The sequence below is a fragment of the Symsagittifera roscoffensis genome, chromosome 6 (assembly GCF_963678635.1).
Source record: "Symsagittifera roscoffensis chromosome 6, txSymRosc1.1, whole genome shotgun sequence".
Taxonomy (NCBI): domain Eukaryota; kingdom Metazoa; phylum Xenacoelomorpha; order Acoela; family Convolutidae; genus Symsagittifera; species Symsagittifera roscoffensis.
The window spans coordinates 41,770,408-41,787,182 of record NC_087067.1 but is presented as its reverse complement, the minus strand read 5'-3'; the positions used below and the strand labels follow the sequence as shown (position 1 = coordinate 41,787,182).

Here is a 16,775-nt window from a genome sequence, read left to right as displayed (position 1 = left end):
TAAGCAAATGTTACTGCGCTGTGGTTCATAAAAAATTTCAAATTATTTATTTCGTTGATGCCCAGTTGTGCTACAAACTAAAATAGTTTTAATCGTTTTCTGTCTCTGAAAACAAATACAAACGTCACTCTCAGCATCTTAGTTGTTTTTTGTGACCATGCAGTAGAAGAGGAGTTTAAGGGATTTTTTCAAGCTTTTTTAATACATGAAATAACTTAGAAGCTTGAGAGTAATACAGCATCTCGCAGCATGGTTGACCCTGGCGACCCAAAGGCCCCCGCCCCTTTATATTATTTTAAATTTTCCATTTTAGGCTGACTGACCCTAATTTTTTTAAGGCGCCTTTGGTGCCCATATATATTAATTTTGATTTGAGAGTACGCGCCGAAAAAACGCGATTTTTCGGTCAAAACGTTCTAAAATGTTTCTGAAAACACCTTGTTTGGCCTGTTTTTCAAAAATTTACCAGCTCAAAATAGGATCTTGAAAGTGTTCAAGTCAAAATAGGGTCTTTAGAGTGTCTCTTGACAAAATTGTAGAATTTTTTAAAAATCCCCCCTCTCGAAAAAGTTCTAGATCTACCCTTGTCGAGAATTGTCCACTTTTTAGTAATTTGGTTGATCATCAAGCCTAAAAAAGATTTGATATACTCTGAAACAAATCCCAAGTTTTTCGTCACAGAATTTTTTGATTAAAATTTGGTAAGAGTATTAAGTTCAATGAATTTGCTCAGTTTGAAGGACTGAAACCACAGCTTAACATAAATTGGCAGTTATAGAAAAAACTTATTTAATGATGACCAGGGTTCTGATCTATGCAACTTGGTTTCAAAAATTTGGTCGAAAAGCTCGTAAAGTTTGAACCAACTGCTTAAACAGAAAAACAGTCCATTCACGTCACCAGGTCTTAAATTTTAAAATATTAATATAACTGTTGTACCTCAGGCGAGCGAAAACTAGCATTAATTTTGGGTGAAAAAAATGCATTCTTGGCCTTTAAATTTGATTCAGAACTATTGGTACCCCAGTACTACGATGTTCTTGCTTTTCGCCAGATTCTTGAATGATTTGTATGATTCGCATTCCGTTTTGCTCAAATTAAAAAGTTAAGCCGCTTAAATTATTGAATTATGGTCTCCTCAATCGATTGATGCATAAAGAAGTTGAATGAATGCTATATCAGTTTTTAGGAACACATAAAAGAAAAAAACATTTACCTTAAAGATAATTACCATGGCTTTTTTGTGTTGCAAGAAGTTTGCAAGATTTAGGCAAGGATTGCTTTTCGATTGAAGAAGGGACATGTTGCCAGATTTTTCAAAACTTTCGCAATGTTTGCATTTTATCTCAAGAATCTTGCACGATTTACTGACTAAATATGGGAGGTATTCAATTTTTTTTACGCCAAATAGCTCAATGGCAGATTTGCGCTATAAGAAAAAATCTGCGGATGATGAAAGGTTTTTTTTCTTACAGCCGATGTCGCATGAAAATGAAAAATTCAAAGAAAATTTTGATACTGGTTTCCGCGTCTAGAGTACTTCTCACTAATTTTTGCTTCATTCTGCCGAATCTCACTGATGACTTCAAGCAAAGAACTTCTTCCAAAAACTTCAAGCAAAGAACTTCTTCCAAAAACTTCAAGAATTTTTCAGAAATGCCATGCTTCATTTTTTTGCCACCAGGTTCCTAAATCATTAATTTTTTCTGTTTCCACTTGCGAGACCCTGTTATTTGTAAAAAGGAGCCAGATGTTTTTCAGCAATTAGCTTTCTCCTAATTTCATGAGAATCTTACCTTGTTATATCATGAAACCTCAGTATTGTACCGGCCGTTCCTTTTTGGTTTTTTGATCAAATGTGCGCTTTGAGAACCTAGGGTCTAGGGTTTGACTTGTAGCTGGACTTTTCTGGGAGAAATTTGTTGGAGAGAACTCGAATGTTCGGACTTTTGTTTGACTGCTTAGTTTTTGTCGAATGTTGAAGCATTAATTTTCCGTAGAGGCTCAAGGGGACTTCCTTATTTCACCAATATGTTGTTGATAGCTTCTATAAGTATTCGATGTATTTCGACTTTGACTGCTGATTGATAAAAAAGACAAACGATCTCCAATAGCAACCCAAAAAGAAAACAGCATGGTTGTGTTTGGTACGAAAAACTTTGCCAAAATTGGATTTAAATTATGAGTTGTTGCTATGTACGGTTTTCATGTTGGTTTTTTGATGCTGCAAAGTTTTGCGCTTTTGGCTTTTTGATCAAGTGCGCGCGTTGAGAACCTAAGGTCTGGGGTTTGACTCGCGGCTGGACCTTGGTTTTTCTGGAAACCTTTTCGCGAAGAACTCAAAATATCGGACTTTCATTTGACAGCTTAGTTTTTATCGGATCTTTTTCAAAAGCATGGATTTTATCTGAAGGCTCAAGGAAGTCTCACCATTTAAGAGCAGAGCATCAAACTTTTGTTAGATGCAGGGTTTTGAGTTTAAGGAATTTTTTTTTTGCTCTTTTCATCTTTTTTTTGTCTTTTAGGTTTTTGGGGTTGAAGTTGTTCAGCGTACGTTACTTTGGCTCACCTTTAGTGACTTTTGTATATGTTTTGAAAGGCTATTAAGTACTTTAAAGCACTTTTGTACTTCTCGGAATGTAACAATTTAAGCACAAAAGTTTCTTTGACATTTTTTTGGCAGGCATCTGCCCATGTTTCGTTTGTCCATATTGCACTGGGTAATTTTTTTTCAAAGCTAATTTAATGCTGTTAATAATGCTTTATGGTTTATTTTCATCGAATTTACTATCTTTCGAGAGAACAACTTTGTGGGTAGAAATTTTTTCGACACTTTTTTCATGTAATTTTGTCGACTTAGTGGATCCGTCTTTATTCTAACCGCTAGCTTGCAACGCAATATTGATGCTGTTTTTTTTGCAAGTCGTGCGAAACTCCGCCGCTTTGAATCTGTGATACTATTGCGGCAAGAAATTCACTATTTAAATGCACAATATATACTATGTTCACAAGATTTCCCTTCAAAATAGATTTTCATTTAAAAAAACTGATGATAACATCGTCACAATCGAAAAAAATTGTAAACCGGGATCTACTCTAGTTTCCTTCGAAGAAGGTAAATGATCATCAGCATTTTTTAAAAATTTTTTCATTGTTTTTAGTTAGTTGTTTTTGTAAAGTATCAATGATATACAGGGTGTCCTAAAAAAAATCTCCACTGAGTTACGCTTTAAATATCAAAGCAAACTTAAGAAACTTTAACCACAAACTTAGCAACCTAAAATACAGATTTTATCAAAACGAAAACGCTGAGTTATGCCTGAATAAAAGTTTATCGCCATTTCTTCCCTCCACAGATTTTTTGCATTTCGGGTTTTTTAAGCTTTACAAAACAAAATGACCAGAATATTCGTCACTTTGCAAAATCCACAATTGTACTGGCCCAAAAAGATCTCTAGTGGGTACGATTTTGTAAAATAACACGAAAAATGTGACAGTCAAAATCTGAACTAGGTTAAATTTGTAATAAACAAGACTGGCAGAAATAATGCAAATGTTGTTGCTATTCGACAAACCGTTATGACAAAGGCACATATACCTGCGCAAAAAAATAGGAATGGAATGCCAAAATCCACGTTCAAAACTGAAATCTGGTCAATTACCCTTACAAAAAATCGAGTCATTTTATTCTAAGAACAGGTAACTATCAAAGATGTATGGATTTTTGCGTTTATTTCTTGATCATTACAGACTCAATTTGAGAAACGTTTGGTTTGGCAAAGAAGCAGCGTTTACTTCAAAATGGTAGAAATTGTAATCGTTACTCATGTCATCCGGCCTGGATTGATAAACTCAGTACATACATGTTTATTTATATTATTTATAGTTTATGTTAAACTCTTTCATGCGATAGGCAGGTTGACCTTGATAGGCACAGAACATGAACTGTGTCTGAACTATTGTTCAGTCGGAATTAACATTGTCTATCAACTAGTTGTTTTACTCCGTTTCGGTAGGAACTCATTGTTTATCAATCCATTCGGATTCGAGAAATAGAAGCTCATACACAGAGGTATGACATGACGCAGCCAGCAGGATATTCCAAAAACCCATTCAATTTAAATCCATTTTGGGAGAAGGCGGAAGGCGTCTGTCGAACCGCCGTTAGAATGGTCAAAGTGGGCAGCGATACTGGAGATGGCAGTATTCGCAAAGGACGGAATCGAGGTACGAAACCTACTAAGAGCCAGACCATCATTAGTTGACCCTTCAGAACCTATATACAAAGTTGAAATAACAGGTGAAACAGAGGCACAGAAGAAAACCGGGAACCACGAGTTGGTTGGGAGAACCATGTTATAAATGCTCGGGAAAAAGGAGTACTATGCAATTCATTCAGATGGGACGAAGCAGACGCGAAGGTACGCAGCTATCTTTTCTTATGCTTAGGAGCTAAAGGTCAAAGACAACTTCAACAGAAAAGACCCAGTCTGGAACTCCACACGGCTACCACACAAGAACTCATGACGATACTGGAGGATTTTTTTATTACGAGCAGAATAGTCGCCTTCGAAAGATAAAATTTTATTTGTAGAAAACTAAAGAAACCAGAGAGTCTTGAGCAGTTCCCTGCAGACTTAGTAGAGCTAGCTTCACGAGCTGATTGTGGTGATCGCGAAGACGAACGGGTAAGAGACATGTTCACAGCACATATGAATAATGAAAAAATTGCGGAAGAATTAGTAGCACAAACACGGAGTCCACAAGATGCATATAAATATGCAATACGTCGGCAATACGTAGGCATGGAACACAGTCGTACAATAAAGATAAACGCGTTCGGAGGACCAACTACCTCACCAAAACAAGAACCGATACACTACATTAACACACGTGACCGATACAATTATTTAAACAATCAAAACGCACAAAGAGGCCGGTGTGGTTTCCGCGGACGACCGTATCCACGTGGATCACAAAAAACAAGAGGACAACAACTGAACAACAACGTAAAAACCCAAAAACAATGTTACAAATGTGGAAACCCGTACGGTCCAAATCATCTACAATCTTGTCCAGCTAAAGACAAGATCTGTTCAAAATGCGCCAAACGGGGTCATTTTGGAAAAGTTTTTCGATCTACAAATGTCAATTATCTAGAAGACCGACACGAGGAACAACAGGAAGAACTTGAAACAGAAAGACTAGAAACTGAAAATGATCCTGTAGCATTCGCTGAGTTCACCTCAAACAATGGATGGGATGATTACCAAATAGACAAATTCTCGGTTATGGCAATCGCTGAATCCTTCGAAATAAAAAATACAAGTACATTGTCAGAAAATGACCTAAACGGTCACATTGTTAAATTAAAAACGAATACAGAAGAGCTATTCGCTATCGCCGATTCGGGTAGTCCAATGTCCTTTTTAAATGAAAAAACCGCACGGCGGATACAACAAAACGACAAGTCAGCATTATTTAAATGTATACCACCTGAAGACAGCGCTAGAAATCTGGCATGTTACAATGGTGAAACACATCAACTCGAACGAAAGACTGATAATAACAGTTGAATCAGAAGGCTAGAAAATAGAGACAGCTCCGTTCATCATTGTTGATAACCAACAAGCAAACATCATAGGACGAAACATATTACAACGAATCGGCATCAAGTTGATTCAGGAAAAACAAAATCAAAATGTGTTAAACGTTCGCGAACAAAAATAATCCGATCCAGAGATTAAACAATGGGTCAAAGATAATTTCCAGCAACTGTGTATACGTATTGGGAAATCGAAATACCATATGATGAGAACCCAATTCAACAAAGACTTCATCCCAATTCAACAAAACGGTCGTCGTATTCCCCTACACCTCCAAGAACGAGTTGAAGGGAATTTAAACAAGCTAATAGATCAAAAACATTATCAAGTTAGATAAATGTTCGGATCGATAATTTATTAGCCCAATTGTTATAACAGTAAAAAAAAGGATCGAACAGTTAAACTAGAGTTGGATTCTAAGAACATCAACAAATTTATCCACAAAAATAAATATCAAATGCCCAATATTGACCTGCTGCTGGACAATATCGCACAAGTGGTAAATTCAGACAAGTCCAAACAAACACTGTTTTCGACACTCGATCTTCGTTACGCATGCTCAAAAATCCCTCTGGACAAGACGACCAGAGAACAGTGCAATTTCAGTCTTATTGGTGGCAACGCCACTGGGACATACCAATTCCAAACTGGATTTTATGGTCTCACGGATATGCCAGCTGAATTTCAAAAAGCAGTTGATTTAACCCTTACGAACTGTACCAACACTTACGCATACTTAGATGATATATTGATTGTAACAGTTATTGATTGTAACCATTCGGTTTCGAGAAATAGAAGCTCATACACAGAGGTATGACAACTCAAAAGGTTCGATATTATTCGCCATCAGGACGAAACTTTACCCGTGAAGGGTTTAGAGAATAAAAAGGCTGTCCTAAAGCTGGATCAGTCATTACTGGAACTGCCAACATTATCGGGCCCTTTATGGCATCTTTAGACAATCTGAAAAATAAAATTGCATAAGAATTTGCGGTGTTGAAAAAACACTGAAAACAAAGCAGATCTGGGATGACAAAATGAGCTACAACTAAATGGTGCGCAGGTCAAGGGTTGTACAAACCTCTACAAGTTCACCTATGATTGAAATATTTTACAAAATCTGTTTTTCGAACTTGCTCTGAAAAATGTGAAACAATTTACTTGTGACATTGTTCTGTAGACTGAAAAAACACGGTAGATTGTTCCCACGTTCAACAATTGTTTATAGGTCAGTACTCAATGTGTATCTCGGGCTGCTAGGTGTGTGTGCAATTTTTCATGATAATCGACCAAGTACTTGTCGAGATAATTCAGTTAGGATTTTTTGGGACATCATGTATAGTTTTTGTCACTGCAAGATAATACGAAAGCTCATTAATACAGAATACACAATGTAAAAAATAATTACTAAAAAAATTTAAATTGTCATTCTTAAATGATACAAAGTTTTCAAATATTCAAGCACGCATGCAGTTTTTTTCATTTAAATAACTCAAGTTTGCAGCATACCTATGAGCGAGCGATTGATTTTATTACACGCGAAATTGTTTCTCATGCATTTACCACATTTTTTACCTTCATGAAATAGATATTCAAGCTTCATGTTCATTCGACGTTTTCGAGTTTTTTTCGATATCCCCGCCTTTCGGATCCATTTCAGTCTGCTTAGTTTCCCCTCCCGACCTTTGGGAAGTTCCGAATGCCTTGGTGTATACGAACACAGCAATTGCGTAGAGAATTATAATCAGGACTAGCAGGAAAATTGACCTTGCCGGGACCAATGACATCATTTGCCTACCCGAGATGCCAGGGATCTCATTGGAGGAACAAAACTGTTGGTCGAAATATTTCCTCTCCAGGTGCAAGAACACCCCCATATCCTCCAGAAAGTTCATAGCGTCCGACACTTTGTTGAACAAATCAACGTCTTCCTGGCATGCAGCAAAAACATAAGAATAATTGCTAGAAACACGACCGATTGTTTTTACTATATTCCATTCAACTTAATCTGGGGCGGATTGTGGTTTTTAAGCGGAGGGCACAACGAGTGTTATGAGAAACTGGTACTTTTTGTACGGATGGTGGGGTCTCAATCTATTCTCACTTCGAATTAAAAAAGAACAATTTTGTCTCTTCTGTATTTTCAAATAGATCAAATAAGTTTTTCCACCTTAAATTTGCCAATTGATTTAAAATGAAGTACCTGTGTCGTTGCAGTATTACTGCGAGAAGGGGATGAATAACTAAGCTTGTTTTTATCAGTATATTGAGAATGCAACCTCTTATTATTCGTGCAAAGGCTCTTTTTCTCCCCTCCCCTTCCGACCTGCAAGTTTTTGGCGAGCATTTTTTTGGTTTTCATGATCGGATTGATACAAAAATTGAAATTCTGACCATTAGGCCTTAGCAAATATATTTTGTCTTCATTCTTAGCCTTTCAAAATCTCTCGTTACACCAAAAACTGATGCCTATATAAGGCAGATATTGAAGGAAAAACAGCTCAAGCAGCTTGTTCTCACCGCCAAGGAGGCTTTTTCAAAATGAAGGTTTACCTTGTTGACAGCGATTGCGTATCCTCTCAAAGGTTGCAGTGAGTTTTTATGGTCACCCCCCGTTACATACAAGTCACAGGGGGGCTTGTTAGCCTCGTATTTCAGCATCGGCATTTCGCCTATGTAAACATTTCTCTTGTCCGCGTGTACCATTTCAATGGACGGTTGTTCGGGGGCATTTATCAAGAAGTTATCATAGATGATCTCAAATATCTCTTGCTGCGAGCTGCTGAATGTTTTCTCAGTCGCACCATATCGAGGCATGAGGACCTTGACTCGGCCTTCTTTTGCTGCCATCGCCAAGTCGTCGAAGTTCCTCATCTTCTGATTGACCGCAGACATGCGATGATCATTGTTATTCGCCCATTTTGCGAATTATTACATCTCAATGGCAGATACTCGAAAAAAATATTTTTGCACCAAATATACCTAAAAGCAGGCGCGGATCTAGGAAATTCTCGAGGGGGGGGGGGCGGATTTCTGGAGGTCAAACCAAATCATTATTAAGACCGTAATTTGACCAAATTTTCTGCGCCGCAGGCAAATTTAAAAAAAGGCCAAAAAGGCGTTTTTAGGCACTTTGGAAAATTTCGACCAAAAAATCGCGTTTTTTCGGCGCGCGCTCCCCTCTCAAAATTAGTATATATTGGCGCCCAAGGTGCCTTTAGAAAAATTTTGGGGTCCGTCAGCAAAAATAGATTCTCAAAATAGCACAAAGGGTCGACAGGGGGTCAAATTCCTGAGGAGGGGGCTTTTGCCCCCGCCGCCCCCCCCCTTAAATCCGCTGCCTAAAAACGTATATTAGCCTTAATATTTAGCTACATATTTGTCTTGTGACAAAAGCTCAAAACAAAAATCGGAGGGATGCTGTCGATTTGTATATGGGACAGCCGTCGATTTTTATGATAAAGATAGCAGTTATCTCACATATGTTATTTTGATCATCACATACCGCCGGCTCTCTGGTGACCCTGAAACAGGAAAAAAAGGAGGTTTTATGCTTCAATTTTATGCTTCAATATGAATCCTTCGAGGAAAAACGTTTCTGAGCAACTTCAGTTTGTATGCATTACACCCGCCACTGAATCTTTGCTTGGAAACAAATCTAAATCATTATTGTTCGGACTTTCGAAGAAAACGGTCTATTTATGCTCGGTGTGATTCTGTTTTATTCTGTGAAATTTCGCCGATCGAAATAGTAGTTTTCGACAAATTTTTTAATACATCATTGAAAATATCGACTCCCTGGGTTCAAATTTAAAAAGATATTTTACTCTAATTGTTTTTTTGTAAAGTTCTGAGGGTTTGAAAATTGCTAAATTGACCATATTCTGGACTAAGATATGCGCACTTTGAATGATTTATTCATATTGCTGAGATCATAATGCGAATTATTTATTCGTTGGCGAATTATCCCGCACAACAAAATCGTTCCAAATTGAATTGATGCTAGCTGATCAGATCGGTCGTATTAATTTCCCATGACTCAACATTTCGCACTTTGATATTGTCCAAACTTGATAGGTTTTCAATATTTTTTCCCAAAAACTATTCGATGAGAATTAAGGGACGGTCGGAACATTTAGGGTTTTGCCCTGATATACGAGCAGTCTTGTTCTTTTGATGTTTGTTCAGATTGTTTCAGTACTGATTTTTTGATAACTAAATCTTGAAACATGTATTTTTTCAATAAACTTATGAAAATTTCATGTTTTTGAATTATTGCATTTAGTCTGAAACAATAATTGACACAATTTTCATTTTTTAATATAAAAATATTCAATAACCTTTTTTTTTCTTGAAGCATGTCGTGCTTGAGAATAAAAAAATTAAAATGATTATTACAGCCGTTTTGCATGACATCTCGCATGACGAAGTTACCAAAACTTAAGAACAAAAAGTTCCTGCGAAACATCGATGAAAAATAATTGTGTTCGATTTTATGGTTAAATTTTTTTCTTAGGTTCGTCCCAATGTTCATTTGATTGAGTTCAATCATCCAATAAATCAGTCGTGTTTCATATCTAAGCTTTGTGCAAAACTTCCAGAGCACCATTTTCTTCGATATAATTTAATTGAGACTAAGTATAACAAAACCCCTCAAATCAGGTCAGATCTTTCAGTGTTCTGACTGTCCTTTAACTTCGATCAAAACCTTTTTGTTTAAAAAACTTTTTGTGAATACTTTCAGAATATTAATCTACTAGTTTTACCACCTACTTTACGCTTCAATCGTTCTGTCACATTCTTTGATAAATTTTTCTAAAAACTGGTATGAATGAAAACACCACCTCGACGTGATGGAAAATTTGATCGGGCGATTTTTGTTGCGATCTTGGAAGAAAATGACCACATATTTGTGCTCGGGTGTTTTTTTCTTCAGACAAATTTAGACTTTAAAGCTAGCCATTGTTGACAGATTCATCCATATCATGAAAAGTATTGTTGTTTTGAGCTCAAATTTAACAAGATAGCTTTTATATTAGGGCAAAGCCCTGAATGTTGCGAGTGCCCATTAATCCATATCGAATAGTTTTTGGGAAAAAAAATTGAAAACTATAAATGTTGGACCAAATCGAAGATCAATAAAAAAGTCCTGAATTGTACAAAACTAATACGACCGATTAGCCAGCCTCAATTCAACTTGGAACGTTTTTTTTTGTGCGGTATAAGTAGCCAGCCATAATTAATTCGCGTTACGCTTTCAGCATTATGAAAGACATCTTCTAGACGCGCATAAATAAATTATTCCAGAGTATGGCTAATTTGTCATTTTTCAAACTCCCGGAATTTTGTATAAAATTATCGGAGGTAAAATATTTTTTTTAAGATTTGATCTTCAATGGAGTTTAAAAGTTTTTTGTCAAAAACTATTTTTGGTCGCCGAAAATTGACTGAATCAAAAAACCACCCCAATCATAAATATTCGGTTTTCTTCAAAAGTCGGAACAAAAAATATTTCATCTATTCATTTTTTGTTAAGTTATGGGGCTGTGCAGATTGCCATTTTGGGACAATTAGTCTTCGATATATATTTCTGGTAATACCATGTAAACGGAGAGTGAATTCGTTCTAGAAATCTTTCCTAATGAAATGAGCATTGCTATTTGATCTTTTTACTACTTTGCATGATGCAAAAGATATCACTTTTTACTTTACGTAGTGTTTGGCGAGATAACTTTTAAAATAAATCTCAAACAAAAACTTATTTTTTTTCCGTTTTTTGAAAGTGTTTTTAGTTTTTTTTAAATGAAAACTACTTCATTGACATTAAAAATTAGTCGGACCATTCAAGACTTCGCCCTGATACGAGCAGTCTTGTCTTGCTATTTTCCCCGAAAGTCTGAACATAAAGGTGTTTGCTCTGCAACTAAAGCACAATGTTCATTCACCGACGTTTTTAATTTTTGTTAAATTTTTGGTATTTTTGAAATCAAAATGTCTTGCAAAAACATCAAAATTTTTTAATTAAAAAATTAACGAGATAAATTTTGTTTTGAAAGGAGAAATTTTGAAGATAAAACAGATTGTTCTAGTAAATCATGTATTCCCAGCAATATCATACTCAAAAAATTTATATTTGGCAACTGCCCGTAATTTTGTGCAGTTGGCAAAAAAAAATTGAAAGTATGAGCTAGAAAAATAATGTAAAGTATCTAACAAAAATCTGCAACCGAAAAAATTTACCTAAGTCCTCAAAAATCTTTTCATGTTCAACCTTTTCAGGTCTTCAAAATTGGTCTGACCAAGGGCGGAAAAATGAAGCCACTGAGAGAACTACATAAAATTGTGTTTTAGAATCGAATTTCGATTGAAAGGGTTTAAAATTATCTTATATCTAATAGTTTTTGAGAAAAGAAAAATTGAAAACTATAAATGTTGGACAAAATCGGAGATCAAAAATAGTCTTGAATTGTACAAAATCAATACGACCGATTAGCCAGCCTCAATTCAACTTGGAACGTTTTTGTTGTGCGGGATAATTAGCCACCCATAAATAATTCGCATTACGCTTTCAGCAATATGATAAAATCTTCAAGACGCGCATAAATTGTTCCAGAGTATGGCTAAATTGTCGTTTTTCAAACTCCCAGAACTTTGCAAAAAATTATCGGAGGTAAAGTATTTTTTATATTTGATTTCAGAGAGTCAATATCTTCAATGGAGTTTAAAATATTTTTTTTTGTCAAAAACTATTATTTTGATCGCCGAAAATTGACTGAATAAAAAAACCACACCAATCATAAATATTCCGTTTTTTTCGAAAGTCGGAACAAAAAATATTTCATCTATTCATTTTTTGTAAAGTTATGGAGTTGTACAGATTGCCATTTTGTGACAAGTAGTCTTCGATATATATTTCTGGTAATACCATGTAAACGGAGAGTGAATCCGTTCTAGAAATCTTTCCTAATGAAATGAGCATTGCTATTTGATCTTTTTACTACTTTGCATCATGCAAAAGATATCACTTTTTGTTTTACGTAGTGTTTGGCGAGATAACTTTCAAAATAAATCTCAAATAAAAACTTTTTTTTTTTCCATTTTTTGAAAGTGTTTTTAGTTTTTCTTAAATGAAAACTACTTCATTGACATTAAAAATCAGTCGGACCATTCAAGACTTCGCCCTGATACGAGCAGTCTTGTTTTGCTATTTTCCCCGAAAATCTAAACAAAAAGGTGTTTGCTGTGCAACTAAAGCTCAATATTCATTCGCCGACGTTTTTAATTTTTGTTAAAATTTTTGGTATTTTTGAAATCAAAATGTCTTGCAAAAACATCAAAATTTTTTAATTAAAAAATTAACGAGATAAATTTTGTTTTGAAAGGAAAAATTTTGAAGATAAAACAGATTGTTCTAGTAAATCATGTATTCCCAGCAATATCATACTCAAAAAATTTATATTTGGCAACTGCCCGTAATTACTAATTTTTGTTAAAATTTTTGGTATTTTTTTTGTAAATCAAAATGTCGTGCAAAAAACAGCAAGATTTTTAAATTAAATAAATACTTAGATAAACTTTGTTGAAAGGAGACGGTTTCAAGATAAAACAGAATGTTCTAGTAAATCATGTATTCCCTCAATATTATCCTCAAAAATTTTTTATTTGACAATTGCACACAATTTTGTGCAGTTGGCAAAAGAAAAATGAAAAAATGAGCTACAAAAATAAGGTGAAGTTCTTAGCAAAAATCTTCAACCAAAAAAATGACCTAAGTCCTCAAAAATCTTTTCTTGTTGAATCTGTTCAGGTCTTTAAAATTGGTCGGACCAAAAGCGGAAAAATGAAGCCACTGAGTGAACTAAATAAAATTGTGTTTTAAGATCGAATTTCGATTGAAAGGGTTTAAAATTATCTTGAACTCTGCAAACTTCCTTTAAGATGCCTAAAGCCACAAGGAAAACCTACTCTCGCCATAAATCCCTCCTCTCTTTCCTTTTGAGAAGAGTTGGCGCCAAAGCCATTAACTCTCCTTCGGTTGACAGTGAAGATAGCGTATATATTTCGATCAATTTGCAATATATTTTGTTCTATTGACGCATACGCTGTGAATTAATCAGGCTCAAAAATTATACCAAGGAAAATTGAGGCAAGCTATTTGTTCTTTATTAACGCATTACTCGACGAGAAACTTATCGCTCTGAACTTTAAAGATTCGCTCTGTACTTTAAGTGATTCATGAGGAGTAAGTGGTCGGTCGGACAAGAACAAAATTAAAATCAATTAGTTTAAAAATTATTCAAGGATGATAATCAGATTCAATGCCAAAGGGCTCATCATCAGGTGCTGATCAAGGTGAACTTCATAGAAAATCGATCCTCTAAGCTCTCAAAGAGTACTTGAGTTCACTTATTTTTATTCAAGTGCTTCTACTTTTTGTTAATGCTTTTTGTCACCTATATAACTTTTAACGGAACCAAGAAATAGAAAATTCGTCGTAGAGACATTTCAATTAAGTTATTATCGTGTAACATTTTGAAAATGTTTTGTCTAAATTCTAATCTATTTTTGGTTAGTTCTAAGCTATTAAGGTCTTATTCGAGACTTATGGTCGCACCAGATGAGTTAAGATGGGTTGGTAACTCATAGAGTAATTTCGGATAGGGTACACCGTCTGCTCGTCACGCTATCTTATTTTCGGCCGGATAGATTCGTGCAACTTCTTAGTCTAATACCGATCCTAATCTTACTCTTATATCTACTAGTCTCAGGGTGTTTAACTAGTCTCTGCTAGGCTCAATAGATCTAGAGTATACTGGCTTATTGCGGCAGCTGAAGTTCTCTTGGAGAGGCAACTAATTTCTAAGTTAAATTCAAATCTCTCTGGTGCTGAAATTACAAGTAATTTCAGCACTTACAAATAAGTGGGTTGTTAGTTGGATGGATTATGATTGGTTAATATTAAATACTTTACAGTGGTAAAATATCTAATTTATCCAATAATAAAATGTAGTTTAGATCAGGTTCCACTTTGAAGGGGAGAGATTCGTTACTAGGTACGAAGTTTACAAGGCTTAACCGTTAAACTATATAAAAATTATGAAATACATCCGAAAATTTGTTTGAAAAGCATTTTTTCATCCACTAAATGAAATCATTTTTTGATGACTAGAAAATTTTTAAAGCGTCGATTACACCAGCGGATTTTTTTAGGGGGGGGGGGGATTAACGCACGCATCAGATTTCAATATGATGTGTGCACTGATTGCAGGATTAACTTTGGTGCGATAAGAGTTGGGATATGGAGTTCATACCCCACAGCATTAATTTTAGCAGTGAAATGACTAGGTGTTAAAATGTACGGTGTTAAACTGGAAAATAGGATTTAAATTGTTGCGGACGGTGTACGGTGTTAAATTGTGGACGGTGTACGGTGTTAAATTGGCTGGTATTAAATTGTAGGACACCACTAATTTTGAGGGGTTTCACAATATTTTTTTGGTCAAAATTTTCCAAAAGTTGCCTAAAACGCTTTTTTTGGCCTGTTTTTTCAAAATTTTGCCTGCGGCGCAGAAAGATTGCTCAAAGTGGGGTAATTTTAGTGATTTAGAAGACCTCAGAAAATCACTTTGGTCGACCTAAAAAAAGGTGGACAATTTTTTCTACATTTTTTGAAGATCTGCAACACCCACCCCTCGAGAAAATTCTAGATCGCCCCTGGTCGAATAGACAAAAAATATGTACCAAAAATCCGTAAAACATGTTTTAAATTTTGTATGAAAATTGTATGATAAGAATTTTTTTGTTTGGACGTCAACCGGGCTATTGTTTATTAGGATGGTAAGTCGTTACTAGGGTCTCAGGGGAGGGGGGAGTTAGCCGAAGAGATGGATTAATACTAACCTATCAACCGACATCCATTTATAAAGGAACACGACATAGAGTATAAAGACTGTGACTCGGAACAACAGCCACAAGTACGTGTAGACTCGGGTGACGACGTGTTTCGGCTGAACCGAAGGCGTCAGAAAAAGAAGTGTTGCGACTATGTAGTGAACTGCGTTTTCAACTCTGGATAACTCTTCATCTCCGATGAGCTTAGCGACTAGCCAGAGGCCTCCGCCAATCAGAAAGAATGAGATGAAGATGAGAATCCAAACAGCCAGGCTGAATACTTGTAGCATGTTCAATACTACGTCTGTATTGGTCACCTCGTACACTAATCACATTCAATATATATTTCAGGGGTGGATTAACGATTTTCGCGGACCATTATGGAGATTGTTCAATTGGTTATTTTTTCATTGCTTTTGGTGATTATGTTGTTATTTTACTAATTTGGTTTATTTGGGTGGGGAAGCTCTCTGGGTTTTTTTTATTTTTAGGTCGACCAAATTAAATTTTCAATCTCCCCTAACTCTATTTTTTGTCAATAAATAATTGAAATAATTTCACGAAACGCTTTTGCATCTTTGTTAACAATTACAACTGCCGAACTGGACTAAATTTACTCATATCCGATAGCAATATAATCACCTGGTTTTTTGGCCACAAATCCGAGATAAGAGGACATGAATGGTTTGGTGAAGGACACAAACTTGGACCTCTCCGTGGTCACTGTGAGAGGAGCTATTGCCACTTGCGCCTTGCCCGTCATGACCTCCCCAACCATACCTAAAAACAACCTTACCTTGTCTTCTGCTCGGGCATGTACTTACAAATTTTCATATTAAATTGACATAATTAGCACATCATAAAAAAACATTCAAATCATTTGAACGCAAATCCTGAAATAAAAAGTATTAATAATACTGATAAATGAGTCTCAAATGAGGTTTTCATTTTAAAGCAATGTGGTGTAAGAAGAAGTGTTAATAAGACCTTTATTTGCATAATTTTTCTTTTTCACCGCATGTTCAGAAAAAATTTCGTTCGAATGAATATATTTGCAAAGAATTTTGGCTGATGGGTCGAAAAACAAACAAAGGAAATCAAAAGCTTTACTAATAAAATAATAGATTGCTGTCAAGCAAATTATATACAAAAAAAATGAGATTCAGAAATCATGATTCAAATAGTTTTGAGATGGCATGAAACATCATTTTTGAACATTACATGAACTATTCTACGACATATAATTTCCAATTCAATTAATTAGTCTTACTTGATGTT

The 16,775-nt window shown here is 35.4% G+C and overlaps 3 protein-coding genes across 8 annotated transcripts in view; 1 reads left to right on the top strand and 2 right to left on the bottom strand.

Annotated features, from left to right (window-relative positions):
* The window catches only part of LOC134847564 (uncharacterized), a 318,779-nt gene that overhangs the window by 219,343 nt on the left and 82,661 nt on the right, over positions 1 to 16,775 (top strand). The gene's annotated exons all lie outside the window — the stretch shown is intronic.
* Positions 1 to 16,775, bottom strand: part of LOC134847567 (casein kinase I-like) — a 584,249-nt gene that overhangs the window by 515,912 nt on the left and 51,562 nt on the right. The gene's annotated exons all lie outside the window — the stretch shown is intronic.
* The window catches only part of LOC134847839 (probable glutamate receptor), a 20,993-nt gene continuing 11,228 nt past the window's right edge, over positions 7,011 to 16,775 (bottom strand). For 5 of the 6 annotated variants that reach the window (XM_063865066.1, XM_063865065.1, XM_063865069.1 and 2 more), the window contains exons 4-8: positions 16,140 to 16,277; positions 15,507 to 15,822; positions 9,112 to 9,130; positions 8,160 to 8,483; positions 7,011 to 7,537 (exon numbers count right to left, since the gene is read on the bottom strand). In XM_063865066.1, the coding sequence (XP_063721136.1) occupies positions 7,199 to 7,537; positions 8,160 to 8,483; positions 9,112 to 9,130; positions 15,507 to 15,822; positions 16,140 to 16,277 (1,136 nt within the window). In that variant the 3' untranslated portion in view covers positions 7,011 to 7,198. The remainder of the gene's footprint in view (positions 7,538 to 8,159; positions 8,484 to 9,111; positions 9,131 to 15,506; positions 15,823 to 16,139; positions 16,278 to 16,775) is intronic. The other variant, XM_063865071.1, reaches the window with a different exon arrangement.